General features: G+C 50.1%; 2 protein-coding genes across 3 annotated transcripts in view; one reads left to right on the top strand and one right to left on the bottom strand.

The window, feature by feature from the left end:
* Positions 1-22,376, top strand: part of LOC134948626 (glucose-1-phosphate thymidylyltransferase-like) — a 118,159-nt gene that overhangs the window by 13,714 nt on the left and 82,069 nt on the right. The window lies entirely within an intron of this gene.
* The window catches only part of SRPK3 (SRSF protein kinase 3), an 83,606-nt gene that overhangs the window by 59,886 nt on the left and 1,344 nt on the right, over positions 1-22,376 (bottom strand). Inside the window, exon 2 of the mRNA XM_063936718.1 lies at positions 22,001-22,121. Coding sequence (XP_063792788.1) covers positions 22,001-22,121 — 121 coding nt within the window. The remainder of the gene's footprint in view (positions 1-22,000; positions 22,122-22,376) is intronic.

Below are 22,376 nucleotides of genomic sequence, written 5' to 3'. Positions count from 1 at the left end.
GTCAATGTCGACCAATAGTGGTCGACCTAATGACTGTCGACCATAACATGGTCGACCATTCATACCGGAACCAGTCTAGACGCAAAAAAAATAAAAAGGAAAAATTTGCCGCAGCACACCAAAAAAATAAAAGTATCAGCAATGACATTTGAATACCACATAATAATAGAAATACAGAGATCTTGTTTGTATATATTTGCGAAGATATGATTATGCTGTCAGGTTGCGTCAAGGCGTCTGTTACTGCAGTCCCCAACGTTAGGTAATAATAGCACCCACTCTAGATCATATAATTACATATTGTTATGCTGCACGATAAAAGGCACTGGCGACGGCCTCCATTTCTGAAAACCGAGGCATGTCTCTGCATGGGAGGGACGAGGCTAGGATCTATGTCAGAGAACGGAGATTTCCTGGTCTCTTGGTAGCTCCTGCGGTGGCCAGCTTGTGCGACCCCATCGGTCACACATCCGGCCGATGGTGTCGGAGATAATCCGATACTGCGTCCTAGAACACAGCTCAGATCAGTAATACAGCAGGAGACGTGACACCACCTACTGCATGGTCATATTAGTGTTATCACTGGCTGCTTCTATATTAGTAGCAGCGATAGCCCCTCCAACCACATCCGAATCAGGCCCCTTGTACTAACTGCTTGTTAAATGCAATATAGATTATAGAATAGTTTTTTACACAGTGTGCTGTAATGTCATCAAGAACACTTTGCACTCTCCTTTAATTTGCTGGCAAAGCCGCATTATGCACTCGCTGAGTCTAGTCTGGTGGAATGTGAAATGAAATCTAGCAGCAGAGCGAATGGCTTGTGGCATATCTAACATGTGCTTCCTTCACAAGCATCTGTAGTGATAATATAACGAGAGACTCCCTAATTAAACATCCCCAACCAACTCTCTGGGGGAAGGGTAACACTCTGTGAGAGGCAGGCATCGGAGCAATTCTGGGGAGTCTGCCGATGTTTTACAGCTGGAATCATTTAATAGGCAAAACCAACGTGGTTTATCCTTTTTAAATGATATCCGATTTAAAACATTGTCCATTATCGCATTGATGGCGCATCTCGCAGGTTATTACATTTCCCATCTGTTTTTATAGGTAGGATGGAACGGCAGAGCAATAAACTGCTTTACATCCTCAGAGCTTTACATAACAAACCTACCCACCCGTTTGGTATGGGTGACCGGTGGCTGGGATCCAGGCGGTCAGCATACCGACGCCAGTATCCCGGCCGCCAGAATGTCGGCAGGGGGGCTCGTGCAATGAAGCCCCTTGCGGGCTCGTTGCGCTCGCTACAGGTTCTATACCCACTCTATGTGTCGTGGACACCCACGAGTGGGAATAATCTGTGTGTCGTAGACACCCACGAGTGGGAATAATCCTTGGCCCCCTGCCAGTATTCTGGCGACCAGGATTCCCGCGTCTCTATGCTGACCACCGGGATACTGACCGCCGGGATAGTGATTACATCCCCCTACGCACTGTACCAATTTCGTCACTGCTTTACGTTACCAACCTATCTTTCTGCCACTCTCCTCAATGCTTTACATCACCAACCTACCCACTTGTGTCATTACCAATATATCCTCTTGTACCACTCCACATTACCAGCCTACCATCTTGTGCCACTTTCATCAATGCTGTACATAACCAAAAAAATGCTCTAAATAAACAAACTACCCTGTTGTGCCACTCTCCTCAATGCTGTACATTACCACCCTATCCTCCTGTGGGGTGTGGTATGGAAAATAGATAGTAACTAGGTCGACAGGTCAAAAGTTTTTATGTGTTTTTGGCGTCGTTTTCTTTGTAGAGTGACCAGGAACCTCAATTAGTGCACCGTGTCCCCCGCATGGCGAGCGAGCTTCAGGCAAGGTGCCACGCTTCGCTCGGCACAGGTTACCATTCCGACCGTAGTCCACGTGGACTGGTCCGCCTGCTGAACTCCTGAACATTGACTAGACGTACATGTAACTAACTTGCGTCCCTACGGTATACCTATCTGACCTATCTGTGTGACTTTACTTGCCTCCCCCCCCCCCCCCACCTGCTTATCTTTTACCTACTTGGCTGTTGTATAGCAAACCGAAGACAAATTCCTAGTATACGCAAGTATACCAGGCCAATAAAGCTGATTCTGATTAAGTATGAAAATGTTCAAAAAAAGAAAAAAATTTGTGAAAAACTCATGTCGACCTTTTGACCTGTCAACCTAGTTACTGTCGACCTAGATAGTGTTGACCTAGTTACTGTCGACCTAGAGACCGGATCCCCAACCTGTGCCACTCTCAGTGCTTTACATTATCAACCTAACATCTTACTCTACTCAATGCTGTACATAACCAACCTACCCTTTGTACCTACTTTATCACTGCTTTACATTATCAAGCTACCCTGTTGTGCCACTCTCCTCAATGATCATAATAATATAATAATAATACTAATAATAAGAATTTACTCACCGGTAATTCTATTTCTCGTAGTCCGTAGTGGATGCTGGGACTCCGTAAGGACCATGGGGAATAGCGGCTCCGCAGGAGACTGGGCACAACTATAAAGAAAGCTTTAGGTCTAACTGGTGTGCACTGGCTCCTCCCACTATGACCCTCCTCCAGACTTCAGTTAGGATACTGTGCCCGGAAGAGCTGACACAATAAGGAGGGATTTTGAATCCCGGGTAAGACTCATACCAGCCACACCAATCACACCGTATAACTCGTGATACAATACCCAGTTAACAGTATGATAACAACTGAGCCTCTTAACAGATGGCTCAACAATAACCCTTTAGTTAAGCAATAACTATGTACAAGTATTGCAGACAATCCGCACTTGGGATGGGCGCCCAGCATCCACTACGGACTACGAGAAATAGAATTACCGGTGAGTAAATTCTTATTTTCTCTGACGTCCTAAGTGGATGCTGGGACTCCGTAAGGACCATGGGGATTATACCAAAGCTCCCAAACGGGCGGGAGAGTGCGGATGACTCTGCAGCACCGAATGAGCAAACTCTAGGTCCTCCTCAGCCAGGGTGTCAAACCTGTAGAATTTAGCAAACGTGTTTGACCCCGACCAAGTAGCTGCTCGGCAAAGTTGAAGAGCCGAGACCCCTCAGGCAGCCGCCCAAGAAGAGCCCACCTTCCTCGTGGAATGGGCTTTTACTGATTTAGGATGCGGCAGTCCAGCCACAGAATGTGCAAGCTGAATCGTACTACAGATCCAGCGAGCAATAGTCTGCTTTGAAGCAGGTGCACCCAACTTATTGGGCGCATACAGGATAAAGAGCGAGTCAGTCTTTCTGACTCCAGCTGTCCTGGAAACATGGATTTTCAGGGCCCTGACTACGTCCAACAACTTGGAAGCCTCCAAGTCTTTTGTAGCCGCAGGCACCACGATAGGTTGGTTCAGATGAAAAGCTGATACCACTTTAGGGAGAAACTGGGGACGAGTCCTCAATTCTGCCCTATCCATATGGAAAATCAGATAAGGGCTTTTACATGACAAAGCCACCAATTCTGATACACGCCTGGCCGAAGCCAAGGCCAACAACATGACCACTTTCCACGTGAGATATTTCAAATCCACGGTTTTCAGTGGCTCAAACCAATGTGACTTTAGGAAATCCAACACCACGTTGAGATCCCAAGGTGCCACTGGAGGCACAAAAGGGGGCTGAATATGCAGCACTCCCTTAACAAAAGTTTGAACTTCAGGTAGTGAAGCCAGTTCTCTCTGGAAGAAAATCGATAGAGCCGAAATCTGGACCTTAATGGAACCCAATTTAAGGCCCATAGTCACCCCTGACTGTAGGAAGTGCAGGAAACTGCCCAGCTGAAATTCCTCCGTTGGGGCCTTCCTGGCCTCACACCACGCAACATATTTTCGCCATATGCGGTGATAATGGTTTGCGGTTACTTCTTTCCTAGCTTTAATGCCCTTTTCCTTCAGGATCCGGTGTTCAACCGCCATGCCGTCAAACGCAGCCGCAGTAAGTCTTGGAACAGACAGGGCCCCTGCTGCAGCAGGTCTTGTCTGAGCGGTAGAGGCCATGGGTCCTCTGAGATCATTTCTTGAAGTTCCGGGTACCAAGCTCTTCTTGGCCAATCCGGAACAATGAGTATAGTTCTTACTCCTCTTCTCCGTATTATCCTCAGTACCTTTGGTATGAGAGGAAGAGGAGGGAACACATAAACCGACCAGTACACCCACGGTGTCACTAGAGCGTCCACAGCTATCGCCTGAGGGTCTCTCGACCTGGCGCAATACTTTTCTAGCTTTTTGTTTAGGCGGGACGCCATCATGTCCACCTGTGGCCTTTCCCAACGGTTTACAATCAGTTGGAAGACTTCTGGATGAAGTCCCCACTCTCCCGGGTGGAGGTCGTGCCTGCTGAGGAAGTCTGCTTCCCAGTTGTCCACTCCCGGAATGAACACTGCTGACAGTGCTAACACGTGATTTTCCGCCCATCTGAGAATCCTTGTGGCTTACGCCATCGCCGTCCTGCTTCTCGTGCCGCCCTGTCGGTTTACATGGGCGACCGCCGTGATGTTGTCTGACTGGATCAGTACCGGCTGGTTTTGAAGCAGGGGTTTTGCCTGACTTAGGGCATTGTAAATGGCCCTTAGTTCCAGAATATTTATGTGCAGGGAAGTCTCCTGACTTGACCATAGTCCTTGGAAGTTTCTTCCCTGTGTGACTGCCCCCCAGCCTCGAAGGCTGGCATCCATGGTCACCAGGACCCAGTCCTGTATGCCGAATCTGCGGCCCTCCTGAAGATGAGCACTCTGCAGCCACCACAGCAGAGACACCCTTGTCCTTGGAGACAGGGTTATCAGCCGATGCATCTGAAGATGCGATCCGGACCACTTGTCCAATAGGTCCCACTGAAAGGTTCTTGCATGGAACCTGCCGAATGGAATTGCTTCGTAGGAAGCTACCATCTTTCCCAGGATCCGCGTGCAGTGATGCACCGACACCTGTTTTGGCTTTAGGAGGCCTCTGACTAGAGATGACAGCTCCTTGGCCTTCTCCTCCGGGAGAAACACTTTTTTCTGTTCTGTGTCCAGAACCATCCCCAGGAACAGTAGACGTGTCGTAGGGACCAGCTGCGACTTTGGAATGTTTAGAATCCAGCCGTGCTGTTGTAGCACCTCCCGAGATAGTGCTACCCCGACCAACAACTGCTCTCTGGACCTCGCCTTTATCAGGAGATCGTCCAAGTACGGGATAATTAAAACTCCCTTCTTTCGAAGGAGTATCATCATTTCGGCCATTACCTTGGTAAAGACCCTCGGAGCCGTGGATAGACCGAACGCCAACGTCTGGAATTGGTAATGACAATCCTGTACCACAAATCTGAGGTACTCCTGGTGAGGATGGTAAATGGGGACATGCAGGTAAGCATCCTTGATGTCCAGTGATACCATGTAATCCCCCTCGTCCAGGCTTGCAATAACCGCCCTGAGCGATTCCATCTTGAACTTGAATTTTTTTATATATGTGTTCAAGGATTTCAAATTATAAATGGGTCTCACCGAACCGTCCGGTTTCGGTACCACAAACATTGTGGAATAGTAACCCCGTCCTTGTTGAAGTAGGGGTATTTTTACTATCACCTGTTGTGAATACAGCTTGTGAATTGCCTGTAACACTGCCTCCCTGCCTGAGGGAGTGGTTGGCAAGGCAGATTTGAGGAAACGGCGGGGGGGAGACGTCTCGAATTCCAGCTTGTACCCCTGAGATACTATCTGAAAAATTCAGGGATCCACCCGTGAGCGAGCCCACTGATTGCTGAAATATTTGAGACGGGCCCCCACCGTACCTGGCTCCGCCTGTGGAGCCCCAGCGTCATGCTGTGGACTTAGAGGAAGCGGGGGAGGACTTTTGCTCCTGGGAACTGGCTGTATGCTGCAGCTTTTTTCCCCTACCTCTGCCTCTGGGCAGAAAGGACGCGCCTTTAACCCGCTTGCCCCTATTGGGCCGAAAGGACTGTACCTGATAATACGGTGCTTTCTTTGGCTGTGAGGGAACATGGGGTAAAAATGTAGACTTCCCAGCTGTTGCTGTGGAAACGAGGTCCGAGAGACCATCCCCGAACAACTCCTCACCCTTATACGGCAGAACTTCCATGTGTCGTTTGGAATCTGCATCTCCTGTCCACTGCCGAGTCCATAACCCTCTCCTGGCAGAAATGGACATTGCACTAATTTTGGATGCCAGCCGGCAAATATCCCTCTGTGCATCCCTCATGTATAAAAGTGCGTCTTTTATATGCTCTACGGTTAGCAATATAGTGTCCCTGTCTAGGGTATCTATATTTTCTGACAGGGAATCTGACCATGCAGCTGCAGCACTGCACATCCATGCTGAAGCAATAGCTGGTCTCAGTATAACACCTGTGTGTGTATATATAGATTTCAGGATAGCCTCCTGCTTTCTATCAGCAGATTCCTTCAGGGCGGCCGTATCCGGAGACGGTAGTGCCACCTTCTTTGACAAGCGTGTGAGCGCTTTATCCACTCTAGGTGATGTTTCCCAACGTGACCTATCCTCTGGCGGGAAAGGGTACGCCATTAGTAACCTCTTAGAAATTACCAGCTTCTTATCAGGGGAAGCCCACGCTTCTTCACACACTTCATTTAACTCCTCAGATGGAGGAAAAGCTACTGGTAGTTTTTTCTCTCCAAACATAATACCCTTTTTTGTGGTACCGGGGGTAACATCAGAAATGTGCAACACATTTTTTATTGCCTCAATCATGTAACGTGTGGCCCTACTGGAAGTTACATTAGTCTCATCGTCGTCGACACTGGAGTCAGTATCCGTGTTGACATCTGTGTCTGCCATCTGAGGTAGCGGGCGTTTTAGAGCCCCTGATGGCTTTTGAGACGCCTGGGCAGGCACAGGCTGAGAAGCCGGCTGTCCCACATTAGGTATGTCGTCAAACCTTTTATGCAAGGAGTCGACACTGCCGCGTAATTCCTTCCACAGCACCATCCACTCAGGTGTCGACCCCGCAGGGGGTGACATCACATTTACAGGCATCTGCTCCGCCTCCACATAAGCCTCCTCATCAAACATGTCGACACAGCCGTACCGACACACCGCAAACACACAGGGAATGCTCTGACAGAGGACAGGACCCCACAAAGCCCTTTGGGGAGACAGAGAGAGAGTATGCCAGCATACACCAGAGCGCTATATAACACAGGGATCCCACTATAAATGAGTGTTTTCCCTTATAGCTGCTTTTTATATATCTATCTATATATATATATATATATATATATCCTGCGCCTAAATTTAGTGCCCCCCCTCTCTTTTTTACCCTTCTGTAGGTTTCAGACTGCAGGGGAGAGCCAGGGAGCTTCCTTCCAGCGGAGCTGTGAGGGAAAAATGGCGCCAGTGTGCTGAGGGAGATGGCCCCGCCCCTTTTCCGGCGGACTTCTCCCGCTTTTTCTGGAATACTGGCAGGGGTATTTTTACATTTATATAGCCTCTAGGACTATATATGATGTAGATTTGCCAGCCAAGGTGTCATATATTGCCCTCAGGGCGCCCCCCCCCAGCGCCCTGCACCCATCAGTGACCGGAGTGTGAGGTGTACATGAGGAGCAATGGCGCACAACTGCAGTGCTGTGCGCTACCTTGGTGAAGACCGAAGTCTTCTGCCACCGATTTTCCGGACCTCTTCTCGCTTCTGGCTCTGTAAGGGGGACGGCGGCGCGGCTCCGGGAACGAACACCAAGGTCGGGTCCTGCGGTCGATCCCTCTGGAGCTAATGGTGTCCAGTAGCCTAAGAAGCCCAAACTACCACCTGTTAGGTAGGTTCGCTTCTTCTCCCCTTAGTCCCTCGCTGCAGTGAGTCTGTTGCCAGCAGATCTCACTGTAAAATAAAAAACCTAAATATACTTTCTTTCTAGGAGCTCAGGAGAACCCCTAGTGTGCATCCAGCTCAGCCGGGCACAAGATTCTAACTGAAGTCTGGAGGAGGGTCATAGTGGGAGGAGCCAGTGCACACCAGTTAGACCTAAAGCTTTCTTTATAGTTGTGCCCAGTCTCCTGCGGAGCCGCTATTCCCCATGGTCCTTACGGAGTCCCAGCATCCACTTAGGACGTCTGAGAAATAATATTATTATAATAATGTTAGTTTAGCGCTTTTTTCCAGTAGGACACAAAGTTGCCTTACAGATATCAGAAACATGGTACATTGTACAAGGAATTGATTTTACAGAAAATAGAAACTCAGACCGAAAACCTTAAAACAACAGAAACCTAGAAGAACAATAAGCATATTGCAGGGTTGGTGCAGACATTTTGGGTAATAATGTCATTGGTTCTATGTTACACACACACACACAGTTCCAGATGAGGCAGCCATCTTGAGCGCACTACATCGGATTACCTTGGGTGGAATAGGTCACCCCTAGAAGAGATGACACAAAATGGGCGGTTGCAATGTCCTAATTCTCGGAGTAGGATCCCACAATAACCGTCAGGTCCATGTGTTTTTCATCCCATCCGTGAGCATACCAAGTGAGGGAGCCATGTTGGGCGCACTATGAAGATTACAATGTGGGAGATAAGCCATACAGGGACCCAAGGCATCCATGTGAAAACTGAACAGTGTGTGGCAGTATGATATACCCTGTATGAATAGATCCATGTGAAGTACATCCTGCCCACAGAGGATGCACATCAGTGGAGATATAGGGCCTAAGTCAGACCTGATCGCAGCAGCAAAATTGTTCTCTAATGGGCAAAACCATGGGGGTAATTCAGAGTTGATCGCAGCAGCAAATTTGTTAGCAGTTGGGCAAAACCCAAGGGGGTCATTCCGAGTTGTTCGCTCGGTATTTTTTCCCCGCAACGGAGCGATTAGTCGCTAATGCGCATGCGCAATGTCCGCAGTGCGACTGCGCCAAGTAAATTTGCTATGCAGTTAGGAATTTTACTCACGGCATTACGAGGTTTTTTCTTCGTTCTGGTGATCGGAGTGTGATTGACAGGAAGTGGGTGTTTCTGGGCGGAAACTGGCCGTTTTATGGGTGTGTGCGAAAAAACGCTACCGTTTCTGGGAAAAACGCGGGAGTGCCTGGAGAAACGGAGGAATGTCTGGGCGAACGCTGGGTGTGTTTGTGACGTCAAACCAGGAACGACAAGCACTGAACTGATCGCAGATGCCGAGTAAGTCTGGAGCTACTCAGAAACTGCTAAGAGGTGTGTGGTCGCAATTTAGAGAATCTTTCGTTCGCAATTTTAAGAAGCTAAGATTCACTCCCAGTAGGCGGCGGCTTAGCGTGTGTAAAGCTGCTAAAAGCAGCTTGCGTGCGAACAACTCGGAATGACCCCCCATGTGCACTGCAGGTGGGGGGGGGGGGGGGGCAGATATAACATGTGCAGAGAGAGTTAGATTTGGGTGGGTTATTTTGTTTCTGTGCAGGGTAAATACTGGCTGCTTTATTATTACACTGCACTTTAGATTTCAACACACCCCACCCAAATCTAACTCTAACTGCACATGTTATATCTGTCCAACCTGCAGTGCACATGGTTTTGCCCAGCAGAGAATAATTTTGCTGCTGCGATCAGGTCTGAATTAGGCCCATAGATCACACGCACAGCATACAGTGGGGTGAAAGTATGTGGTAAAAAGTAGGGAACAACATATACAGCAAACAGTGATGGAGCTCAGGCATACAGTAGTCCGTGGTGAGACGACATACTGACTAACAGAGGTGCCAGTATCAGCAAAGGACGGGCACTGTAACACAGAGTTAATCAGAGTCCAAAATGAGTTAGTTGTACATAACCAACCTACCCTCCTGTGCCACTCTCCTCAATGCTGTACATAACCATCCTACCCTCCTGTGCCACTCTCCTCAATGCTGTACATAACCAACCTACCCTCCTGTGCCACTCTCCTCAATACTGTACATAACCATCCTACCCTCCTGTGCTACTCTACTCAATGCTGTACATAACCAACCTACCCTCCTGTGCCACTCTCCTCAATGCTGTGCATGACCAACCTACCCTCCTGTGCCACTCTCCTCAGTGCTGTACATGACCAACCTACCCTCCTGTGCTGTGCTGCTCTACTCAATGCTGTACATGACCAACCTACCCTCCTGTGCCACTCTCCTCAATGCTGTACATAACCAGTCTACCCTCCTGTGCCACTCTCCTCAATGCTGTACATAACCAGTCTACCCTCCTGTACCACTCTCCTCAATGCTGTACATGACCAACCTACCCTCCTGTGCCACTCTCCTCAATGCTGTACATAACCATCCTACCCTCCTGTGCCACTCTCCTCAATGCTGTACATAACCAGTCTACCCTCCTGTGCCACTCTACTCAATGCTGTACATAACCATCCTACCCGGCCACTCTCCTCAATGCTGTACATGACCAACCTACCCTCCTGTGCCACTCTCCTCAATGCTGTGCATAACCAGTCTACCCTCCTGTGCTACTATACTCAATGCTGTACATAACCATCCTACCCTGCCACTCTCCTCAATGCTGTACATGACCAACCTACCCTCCTGTGCCACTCTCCTCAATGCTGTGCATAACCAGTCTACCCTCCTGTGCCACTCTCCTCAATGCTGTGCATAACCATCCTACCCTCCTGTGCCACTCTCCTCATTGCTGTACATAACCAGTCTACCCTCCTGTGCCACTCTTTTCAATGCTGTACATAACCAACCTACCCTGTGGTACCACTCTCCTCAATGCTGTACATAACCAACCTACCCTGCCACTCTCCTCAATGCTGTACATAACCAACGTACCCTCCTGTGCTACTCTACTCAATGCTGTACATGACTAACCTACCCTCCTGTGCCACTCTCCTCAATGCAGTACATGACCAACCTACCCTCCTGTGCCACTCTCCTCAATGCTGTACATAACCAACCTACCCTCCTGTGCTACTCTACTCAATTCTGTACATGACCAACCTACCCTCCTGTGCCACTCTCCTCAATGCTGTACATAACCATCCTACCCTCCTGTGCCACTCTCCTCAATGCTGTACATAACCAGTCTACCCTCCTGTGCCACTCTCCTCAATGCTGTACATGACCAACCTACCCTCCTGTGCTACTCTACTCAATGCTGTACAATCTGGCCAGATAGTGATATTATCCCATTACAGACTATACCCATGACTACACGTGCTTGCCTGAAGTGTTCACCCTACTTGGTGCCTGAGAAGCGGCTGCTGGTGATCCAGGGACTGCTCACTGGAGCTCTACACTGGATCCCAACCCCCACAGGCCGGCAGCTGCTGTGTATTTATAACCCTGATAACCAGTCTACCCTCCTGTGCCACTCTTTTCAATGCTGTACATAACCAACCTACACTGTGGTACCACTCTCCTCAATGCTGTACATAACCAACCTACCCTGCAACTCTCCTCAATGCTGTACATAACCAACCTACCCTGTGGTGCCACTCTCCTCAATGCTGTACATAACCAACCTATAACCAACCTACCCTGCCACTCTCCTCAATGCTGTACATAACCAACGTACCCTCCTGTGCTACTGTACTCAATGCTGTACATGACTAACCTACCCTCCTGTGCCACTCTCCTCAATGATGTACATAACCATCCTACCCTCCTGTGCCACTCTCCTCAATGCTGTACATGACCAACCTACCCTCCTGTGCCACTCTCCTCAATGCTGTACATAACCAGTCTACCCTCCTGTGCCACTCTCCTCAATGCTGTACATGACCAACATGCTGTACATGACCAACCTACCCTCCTGTGCTACTCTACTCAATGCTGTACATGACCAACCTACCCTCCTGTGCCACTCTCCTCAATGCTGTACATAACCAACCTACCCTGCCACTCTCCTCAATGCTGTACATAACCAACCTACCCTCCTGTGCCACTCTCCTCAATGCTGTGCATAACCAGTCTACCCTCCTGTGCCACTCTCCTCAATGCTGTGCATAACCAGTCTACCCTCCTGTGCCGCTCTCCTCAATGCTGTACATGACCAACCTACCCTCCTGTGCCACTCTCCTCAATGCTGTACATGACCAACCTACCCTCCTGTGCCACTCTCCTCAATGCTGTACATAACCAGTCTACCCTCCTGTGCCACTCTCCTCAATGCTGTACATGACCAACCTACCCTCCTGTGCCACTCTCCTCAATGCTGTACATAACCAACCTACCCTGCATCTCTCCTCAATGAGGTACATAACCAACCTACCCTGCCACTCTCCTCAATGCTGTACATGACCAACCTACCCTCCTGTGCCACTCTCCTCAATGCTGTACATGACCAACCTACCCTCCTGTGCCACTCTCCTCAATGCTGTACATGACCAACCTACCCTCCTGTGCCACTCTCCTCAATGCTGTACATAACCAACCTACCCTCCTGTGCCACTCTCCTCAATGCTGTGCATAACCAGTCTACCCTCCTGTGCCACTCTCCTCAATGCTGTGCATAGCCAGTCTACCCTCCTGTGCCACTCTCCTCAATGCTGTACATGACCAACCTACCCTCCTGTGCTACTCTACTCAATGCTGTACATAACCAGTCTACCCTCCTGTGCCACTCTCCTCAATGCTGTACATAACCATCCTACCCTCCTGTGCCACTCTCCTCAATGCTGTACATAACCAGTCTACCCTCCTGTGCCACTCTCCTCAATGCTGTACATAACCAGTCTACTCTCCTGTGCCACTCTCTTCAATGCTGTACATGACCAACCTACCCTCCTGTGCCACTCTCCTCAATGCTGTACATGACCAACCTACCCTCCTGTGCTACTCTACTCAATGCTGTACATGACTAACCTACCCTCCTGTGCCACTCTCCTCAATGCAGTACATGACCAACCTACCCTCCTGTGCCACTCTCCTCAATGCTGTACATAACCAGTCTACCCTCCTGTGCCACTCTTTTCAATGCTGTACATAACCAACCTACACTGTGGTACCACTCTCCTCAATGCTGTACATAACCAACCTACCCTGCAACTCTCCTCAATGCTGTACATAACCAACCTACCCTGTGGTGCCACTCTCCTCAATGCTGTACATAACCAACCTACCCTGCCACTCTCCTCAATGCTGTACATAACCAACGTACCCTCCTGTGCTACTGTACTCAATGCTGTACATGACTAACCTACCCTCCTGTGCCACTCTCCTCAATGATGTACATAACCATCCTACCCTCCTGTGCCACTCTCCTCAATGTTGTACATGACCAACCTACCCTCCTGTGCCACTCTCCTCAATGCTGAACATAACCAGTCTACCCTCCTGTGCCACTCTCCTCAATGCTGTACATGACCAACCTACCCTCCTGTGCTACTCTACTCAATGCTGTACATGACCAACCTACCCTCCTGTGCCACTCTCCTCAATGCTGTACATAACCAACCTACCCTGCCACTCTCCTCAATGCTGTACATAACCAACCTACCCTCCTGTGCCACTCTCCTCAATGCTGTGCATAACCAGTCTACCCTCCTGTGCCACTCTCCTCAATGCTGTGCATAACCAGTCTACCCTCCTGTGCCGCTCTCCTCAATGCTGTACATGACCAACCTACCCTCCTGTGCCACTCTCCTCAATGCTGTACATGACCAACCTACCCTCCTGTGCCACTCTCCTCAATGCTGTACATAACCAGTCTACCCTCCTGTGCCACTCTCCTCAATGCTGTACATGACCAACCTACCCTCCTGTGCCACTCTCCTCAATGCTGTACATAACCAACCTACCCTGCAACTCTCCTCAATGAGGTACATAACCAACCTACCCTGCCACTCTCCTCAATGCTGTACATGACCAACCTACCCTCCTGTGCCACTCTCCTCAATGCTGTACATGACCAACCTACCCTCCTGTGCCACTCTCCTCAATGCTGTACATGACCAACCTACCCTCCTGTGCCACTCTCCTCAATGCTGTACATAACCAACCTACCCTCCTGTGCCACTCTCCTCAATGCTGTGCATAACCAGTCTACCCTCCTGTGCCACTCTCCTCAATGCTGTGCATAGCCAGTCTACCCTCCTGTGCCACTCTCCTCAATGCTGTACATGACCAACCTACCCTCCTGTGCTACTCTACTCAATGCTGTACATAACCAGTCTACCCTCCTGTGCCACTCTCCTCAATGCTGTACATAACCATCCTACCCTCCTGTGCCACTCTCCTCAATGCTGTACATAACCAGTCTACCCTCCTGTGCCACTCTCCTCAATGCTGTACATAACCAGTCTACTCTCCTGTGCCACTCTCTTCAATGCTGTACATGACCAACCTACCCTCCTGTGCCACTCTCCTCAATGCTGTACATGACCAACCTACCCTCCTGTGCTACTCTACTCAATGCTGTACATAACCATCCTACCCTCCTGTGCCACTCTCCTCAATGCTGTACATGAACAACCTACCCTCCTGTGCCACTCTCCTCAATGCTGTACATTACCAACCTACCCTCCTGTGCTACTCTACTCAATTCTGTACATGACCAACCTACCCTCCTGTGCCACTCTCCTCAATGCTGTACATAACCATCCTACCCTCCTGTGCCACTCTCCTCAATGCTGTACATAACCAGTCTACCCTCCTGTGCCACTCTCCTCAATGCTGTACATGACCAACCTACCCTCCTGTGCTACTCTACTCAATGCTGTACAATCTGGCCAGATAGTGATATTATCCCATTACAGACTATACCCATGACTACACGTGCTTGCCTGAAGTGTTCACCCTACTTGGTGCCTGAGAAGCGGCTGCTGGTGATCCAGGGACTGCTCACTGGAGCTCTACACTGGATCCCAACCCCCACAGGCCGGCAGCTGCTGTGTATTTATAACCCTGATGCTGCTGCTAGTCTATCTGTGAGCTGTGAAATCATCACAGACCCATTCACAGCCAGAGGAGCAGTAGTGTGTATTTGTATATGTCATACCACAGTATGCTACAGGATCATGTGCAAGTAATGGGAGCACTGTGGTTATTTAAAGCATGCAGCTGGGGGATTGTTCGTGTTATGTAGAGGAGGCTGGCACTGTGTCTGCCAGTGCTGTGTCTTCCCTGGGCATGCAGAGTGCTGCTGGTGAGGCTGGCTGCAGTGTCTGGTAACGGATCGCAGCATTTCATGAACTTTATTTGGTTGACACTAAAAATCATTTGCTGTATGCGAATTTACCAGGGAATAAAATGATGGGCCTAATTCAGATCTGATCGCCGGGCAGCGATTTTTGCAATCCTGCGATCAAATAGTCACCGCCTACAGGGGGAGGGTATTTTCGCTGTGCAAGTGTGCGATCGCATGTGTAGCAGAGCTGTACAAACTGATTTTGTGCAGTCTCTGCGCAGCCCAGGACTTACTCTTCCTGTGCGATAGAATCCTGATGATCGGGGCCAGAGCTGACGTCAGACACCCTCCCTGAAAACGCTTGAGCCCACCTGCGTTTTTCCAGACACTCCCTGAAAATGGTCAGTTGCCACCCACCAACGGCCTATTCCTGTCAATCTTCTTGCGAACGCCCGTGCGAATGGATCCTTTGCACAATCTCGTCGCAGGGCGCCGATGCCTGTTGCAGCCGTGCAATGCGCAGTTTCGATCTGATCGCCGCTGTGCGAAAATGCAGACAGTGGTAATTTGTGTATGGATGTGTACTGCTGGGGAGAGTGGCACAGGGGGGTAGGTTGGTAATCTAAAGCATTTAGGAGAGAGGCACAAGAGGTTAGATTGGTGATATAAGCCACTGAGGAGAAGGGCACACAAAGGTGGCTTGGTAATGTAAAGCAGTGAAGAGAATGGCAAAAGAATGTAGGTTAGCGATGTAAAGCATTGAGTGGCACAAAAGGGCAGGTTGGTGATGCCAGGCATTGAGGAGAGTGGCATAACGGTAATTTTGTAATATAAAACATTGAGGATACTAGCAGAGGATGGACTGGTTATGTACAGCATTAAGGAGAGTGGCACAGCAGGGTAGGTTGGTCATGTACAGCTTTGAGGAGAGTGGCACAGGAGGGTAGGATGGTTATGTACAGCATTGAGTAGAGTAGCACAGGAGGGTAGGTTGGTCATGTACAGCATTGAGGAGAGTGGCACAGGAGGGTAGGTTGGTCATGTACAGCATTGAGGAGAGTGGCACAGGAGGGTAGACTGGTTATGCACAGCATTGAGGAGAGTGCCACAGGAGGGTAGGATGGTCATGTACAGCATTGAGGAGAGTGGCACAGGAGGGTAGACTGGTTATGCACAGCATTGAGGAGAGTGGCACAGGAGGGTAGGTTGGTTATGCACAGCATTGAGGAGAGTGCCACAGGAGGGTAGGATGGTCATGTACAGCATTGAGGAGAGTGGCACAGGAGGGTAGGTTGGTTATGTACAGCATTGAGGAGAGTGGCACAGGAGGGTAGGTTGGTCATGTACAGCATTGAGGAGAGTGGCACAGGAGGGTAGACTGGTTATGTACAGCATTGAGGAGAGTGGCACAGGAGGGTAGGTTGGTCATGTACAGCATTGAGTAGAGTAGCACAGGAGGGTAGGTTGGTCATGTACAGCATTGAGTAGAGTAGCACAGGAGGGTAGGATGGTTATGTACAGCATTGAGTAGAGTAGCACAGGAGGGTAGGTTGGTCATGTACAGCATTGAGGAGAGTGGCACAGGAGGGTAGGTTGGTCATGTACAGCATTGAGGAGAGTGGCACAGGAGGGTAGACTGGTTATGTACAGCATTGAGGAGAGTGGCACAGGAGGGTAGACTGGTTATGTACAGCATTGAGGAGAGTGGCACAGGAGGGTAGGGGTGGTATTCATGTGACCGCCGGTCAGCTGACCGACAGTCACATGACCTCCTCCGTGAGCCCGACGGCTCACTATCCCGATGGTCGGCATGCCGACCAACAGGGACTATTTCCACTCGTGGAATAGAACCAGTGGGGTCATGTACAGCATTGAGGAGAGTGGCAAAGGAGGGTAACTCCTAGTATCCTCAATGTTTTATATTACAAAATTACCGTTATGCCACTCTCCTCAATGCCTGGCATCACCAACCTGCCCTTTTGTGCCACTCAATGCTTTACATCGCTAACCTACATTCTTTTGCCATTCTCTTCACTGCTTTACATTACCAAGCCACCTTTGTGTGCCCTTCTCCTCAGTGGCTTATATCACCAATCTAACCTCTTGTGCCTCTCTCCTAAATGCTTTAGATTACCAACCTACCCTCCTGTGCCACTCTCCCCAGCAGTACACATCCATACACAAATTACCACTGTCTGCATTTTCGCACAGCGGCGATCAGATCGAAACTGCGCATTGCACGGCTGCAACAGGCATCGGCGCCCTGCGACGAGATTGTGCAAAGGATCCATTCGCACGGGCGTTCGCAAGAAGATTGACAGGAATAGGCCGTTGGTGGGTGGCAATTGACCATTTTCAGGGAGTGTCTGGAAAAACGCAGGTGGGCTCAAGCGTTTTCAGGGAGGGTGTCTGACGTCAGCTCTGGCCCCGATCATCAGGATTCTATCGCACAGGAAGAGTAAGTCCTGGGCTGCGCAGAGACTGCACAAAATCAGTTTGTACAGCTCTGCTACACATGCGATCGCACACTTGCACAGCGAAAATACCCTCCCCCTGTAGGCGGCGACTATTTGATCGCAGGATTGCAAAAATCGCTGCCCGGCGATCAGATCTGAATTAGGCCCATCATTTTATTCCCTGGTAAATTCGCATACAGCAAATGAGTTTTAGTGTCAACCAAATAAAGTTCATGAAATGCTGCGATCCGTTACCAGACACTGCAGCCAGCCTCACCAGCAGCACTCTGCATGCCCAGGGAAGACACAGCACTGGCAGACACAGTGCCAGCCTCCTCTACATAACACGAACAATCCCCCAGCTGCATGCTTTAAATAACCACAGTGCTCCCATTACTTGCACATGATCCTGTAGCATACTGTGGTATGACATATACAAATACACACTACTGCTCCTCTGGCTGTGAATGGGTCTGTGATGATTTCACAGCTCACAGATAGACTAGCAGCAGCATCAGGGTTATAAATACACAGCAGCTGCCGGCCTGTGGGGGTTGGGATCCAGTGTAGAGCTCCAGTGAGCAGTCCCTGGATCACCGGCAGCCGCTTCTCAGGCACCAAGTAGGGTGAACACTTCAGGCAAGCACGTGTAGTCATGGGTATAGTCTGTAATGGGTTAATATCACTATCTGGCCAGATTGTGAGTCTTGGCTGCAATAAGACAACTCCAAGGCAATTGTGTAACCTGTGGTATGAGGGGTGGGGAGTTTATTTATTTCATTTATTTTTGGTTTCAGCAAAATTATAATTAGGGATTAAAATTTGAAACCACTTAACATACCTCCCAACTGTCCCAATTTTTGGGGACTGTCACGCTGTCCCACCCGCGGGCCACAGTGTCCTGTGGTGGGGGCAGTTGGGAGGCTCTGTCTCTGCCCTGCTCAGCGGTGAATATACGCTGTGCGCATGCACACAGCGTCTAGTCATAGGTGCAGAGGGAGAGGGGGCATGCCAGCAGCTCAGAGACCGCTGGGTATGTCCCTTCAGAGACGAAAACAGGGAAGGGGGGTGTGGCTCGCGATCGCGGCACTCCCACAAAGCCACGCCTGCTTTTCATCAGGCCACGCCCCTTTAAAAAACCGCACAGATGTCCCTCTTCACCTGCAAGCAATGTTGGCAAGTATGCTTAAGTGTAAATAATTATCCATATCCATAAATACTAGGCTCAGATTTTATGTAATAATGAGATTATGGACAACACAGTGAGCATAGACGTGCACACGGGGGGTGCCTGGTGCGCACAGGCACCCCCTAATGTCCAGCACCCCCCCACACGCCACGCCTGCAGCACGCTGCTCATTCATGTGCCTGCCACAGCGCAGGCATTACAGACTCACACTGACTCATGTTATGCCAGCGCTGCGCTGTCCGCTGCCAGTGCCCCAGAGTCTTCAGAAGTTCAGCAACGCAGCAGCTGCAATGACCGGGTCCCGGCCGGGAGGGGGAGGAGGAGCCGCACTCTCAGCTCCTCCCCCCAGAGTCAATAATGCTGCCTGTGTGGGACTAGCCGGCGGGAGGGGGAGGAGGGGCCGCTCTCTCAGCTCCTCCTCCCATACTCCATAATGCTGCCTGTGTGGGACCTGCCGGCCGGAGGGGGAGGAGGGGCCGCTCTCTTAGCTCCTCCTCCCATAGGTCACAATGCTGCTTGTGTGGGATTCCCCGGCTGGAGGGGTTGATCTTTCAGCTCTTCCCCTTTCATACTTCTCCACGTGCCCTGATGTCCCCAGCTCCAAAACGTCCATTGGAGGGTAGCAAAGGTGCTGACCATCATGATGTGCAGCAGCACTTGATTGTAGAGGTAGGAGAAACACAATCCTAGATTTGTTCAAGTAGCAAGTGCTGCTCAGCACCTCTTTGTCTCTCCATCGGCCCCCTCTCTCTCTCTGTCTTTCTATCTCCCCCTCAGGTCTCACTCTCTCTTGCCCCCCCCTCTCCCTCTCCCTCCCTCTGCCCTCTCTCTCTCTCTTGTGCACTATTTCTCCCTCGGCCCTCCTCTATCTCTCTCTTCACCCCCCCCCCCCCTCTCACTTTCCCCCCTCCTTCTCCCACTTCCCTGTCTCTCTTTCTCTGCCCCCTCTCTCCGTCTCCTCCCTTGCCCCTCTTTCTCGGTCTCCCCCGCTGTCTCTCTCTCTCTCTCTTCCTCTATGCCTCTCTTATGTCTCTCTCTCTGTTCCCCTGCACCACTCTTCCTTCCTCTTCATCCCTCTCTCTCACCCTCACTCTCTCCTATTGCCTAATATAATTCCTCTTCTACATACGCGCACGCAGGGGGGGGTTCCGAGTACCTGGAAACCCCCCCCCCCCCCTGCCAGCCGATCAATTGCCACAGATGACTGATCATTTATTTAAACAGCGGATCTTTGTACAAATGAGTGTGCTCCTCACCAAGCTCACACCTGCATCAGCGTCTCTACCTATACTCCTCCTCCCGCGTCTCCTTTTGTCGCCTCCCATGTCGCTGCCTGTCCCGCGTCTCCTCCTCTCGTGTCCCGCATCTCCTCCTCTCGCCTCCCGTGTCTCTGCTTGTCCCGCATCTCGGCCTCAACCTCCCGCGTCTCCTCCTCTCGCCTCCCGTGTCTCCTCTCCGCGCGTGCCTCTGTCCGTGCCGCGTCTCTGCCTCTCCCTCTACCTCCCGCGTATCTGATATTCTCTAAAAGCCATTGCCGGGCTGTGGGAACTGATAGCCCTCTAGAGCACTGCACATTCCGGAGGACCAGCTTGTTGGACCACAGGGATTCCTCCCGACCTGCAGGTAAAATATAACTGCTCCACGGGTACCTCTTCTCATTGTGCTGCTGGCTGCTGCTGAAATCTCTCTCCCCCCAAGACCCTTCACCGTTCTCTCTCTCTCCCTCATGCCTCTCCCCATGCCTCTCTCTGCCCATGCCCCCTCTCTCTGTCTCCCAATGCCCCCTCTCACCCGTGTCTTTCTCTCCCACCTCTCTCCATGCCCCACACTCTCTCTTCCCATATCCCCTCTCTCTGCCCATGTACCTCCTCTTTCCCCATGTCCCCCTTCTGTTTCACACCTTGGCCACCTGTCTCACCATGCCTCTCTCTCCTCCTTCCAGTCCTCTTCCTCTCTTCTCTCTCTCCCATGCTCCCCCACTCTCTCTCCCTCCCCAAGCCCTCCTTCTCACTCCATTCCTCTTTCTCTGTCCCTTTCATGTCTTCCTAAGCACACACAAATGGGTTTATATATATATATATATATATATATATATATATATTAGCATACCGATCATCGGGATCCTGGTGGTCACAATACAGACGCCGGAATCCCGGCGGGGGCACCACACTGCCATACCATCTATATATATATATATATATAGCAGCCAATAAGGAAAGCTGTTATTAACGTTATCAAGTCTGTGAAGTGCCGCTATATCTTGCTGTGTGTGTATATATATATATATATATATATATATATATAATCTCTATCTCGCATATCTGGAACCCCCTCCCCCTCCCCCTAAAAATCCTGCGTTTGCCACTGTTCTATGCCTCTCTCTCTCTGTCTACCCCTCTTTGTCTGTCTCTATCTCCATCTCTGCCCCTCTGTCTCCACCCCCTCTCTCTCCCTGTGTGTCTCTCTCTCTGTTCCTCTGCACCTTTCTTCCTTCTTCACCACTCTCTCTCTCCTTCGCTCTGTCTCCCCTGTCTACTCCCTCTCTCTGTCTACCCCCTCTCTCTGTCTACCAGCTCTCTCTCCATCTCCCCCTCTGTCTCTCTCCATCTCTGCTTCCCTCTCTCTCCGTCTCTGCTCCTCGCTCTCCCTCCATCTCTCAATAGGCGTGTTAGTCACTCCCAATAGACGATTATAGACACGCCCCTCCAATCGTGCACCCCCTAATAAAATGTGCTGCGCACGCCTATGACAGTGAGTTCAATTGCTAACAGGTTAGTTTGTATGTTCTCCCTGTGTGTGCGTGGGTTTTCTCCAGTACTCCAGTTTCCTTCCACAATCCAAAAACACATAGGTAGGATAATTGGCTTCTGACAGAAATGAACCCTAGTGTATATGTATGCCCATGTGGTGGGGAACATAGATTGCAAGCTCCACTAGGGCATGGTCTGGTGTGTATGACTAAATACTCTCTGTAAAGTGCTGTATAATATGTGCCCCCTATATAAATAAACTGCATTACCCAAACACAAAATACATAAACCTAAGTACACAACTGTGCAGTACAGTTCTCTACTATAATTGTATATATTTATTAAATACTCTGACACAGCTGCCAGGCTTTCCATATCCTATACTGTACTATGCTCTCCAGATGAGATCAGTGAGCTACTGAGAGTACCATATCTCACACCACAACAGATAAGCAATGTGCCTCTGGTTCTTCTAAGGACGGAGTACTTACCCGGGCTGGCTCTCTAAGCTGGGACTGCGTGCTTCAGGGACCCCAGCTATCTCCCGGTCAGCAGCCCTTTTCTGTCTTCTTTGCTTCTTTTTACTCTTCTTCCCTTGGCTGTTTCCTGAAACTAGAAGGGGCACAGGTAAAGGAGTATGTAGGAGAAAGGGCTTCTGAGCGATGTTGTCTAGTGTTTCCCCCTCCCAGGCGTTAGGCGGCCGACCATACACACTGAGCAATATGATGACCATATCGCTCAGTGACGTCACGCCGCGGCCGGGTCGTGCAGGCAACTCTTGGACGACGGTCCAAATAGAGCATACATGCACCACCAAAACCGAGGGTCGTTAACGAACCGCGGTGCCACGCATTGGTCGGCGGCGGT

The sequence above is a fragment of the Pseudophryne corroboree genome, chromosome 8, assembly GCF_028390025.1.
Source record: "Pseudophryne corroboree isolate aPseCor3 chromosome 8, aPseCor3.hap2, whole genome shotgun sequence".
Classification (NCBI taxonomy): domain Eukaryota; kingdom Metazoa; phylum Chordata; class Amphibia; order Anura; family Myobatrachidae; genus Pseudophryne; species Pseudophryne corroboree.
This window is presented reverse-complemented; position numbering and strand designations above follow the sequence as displayed.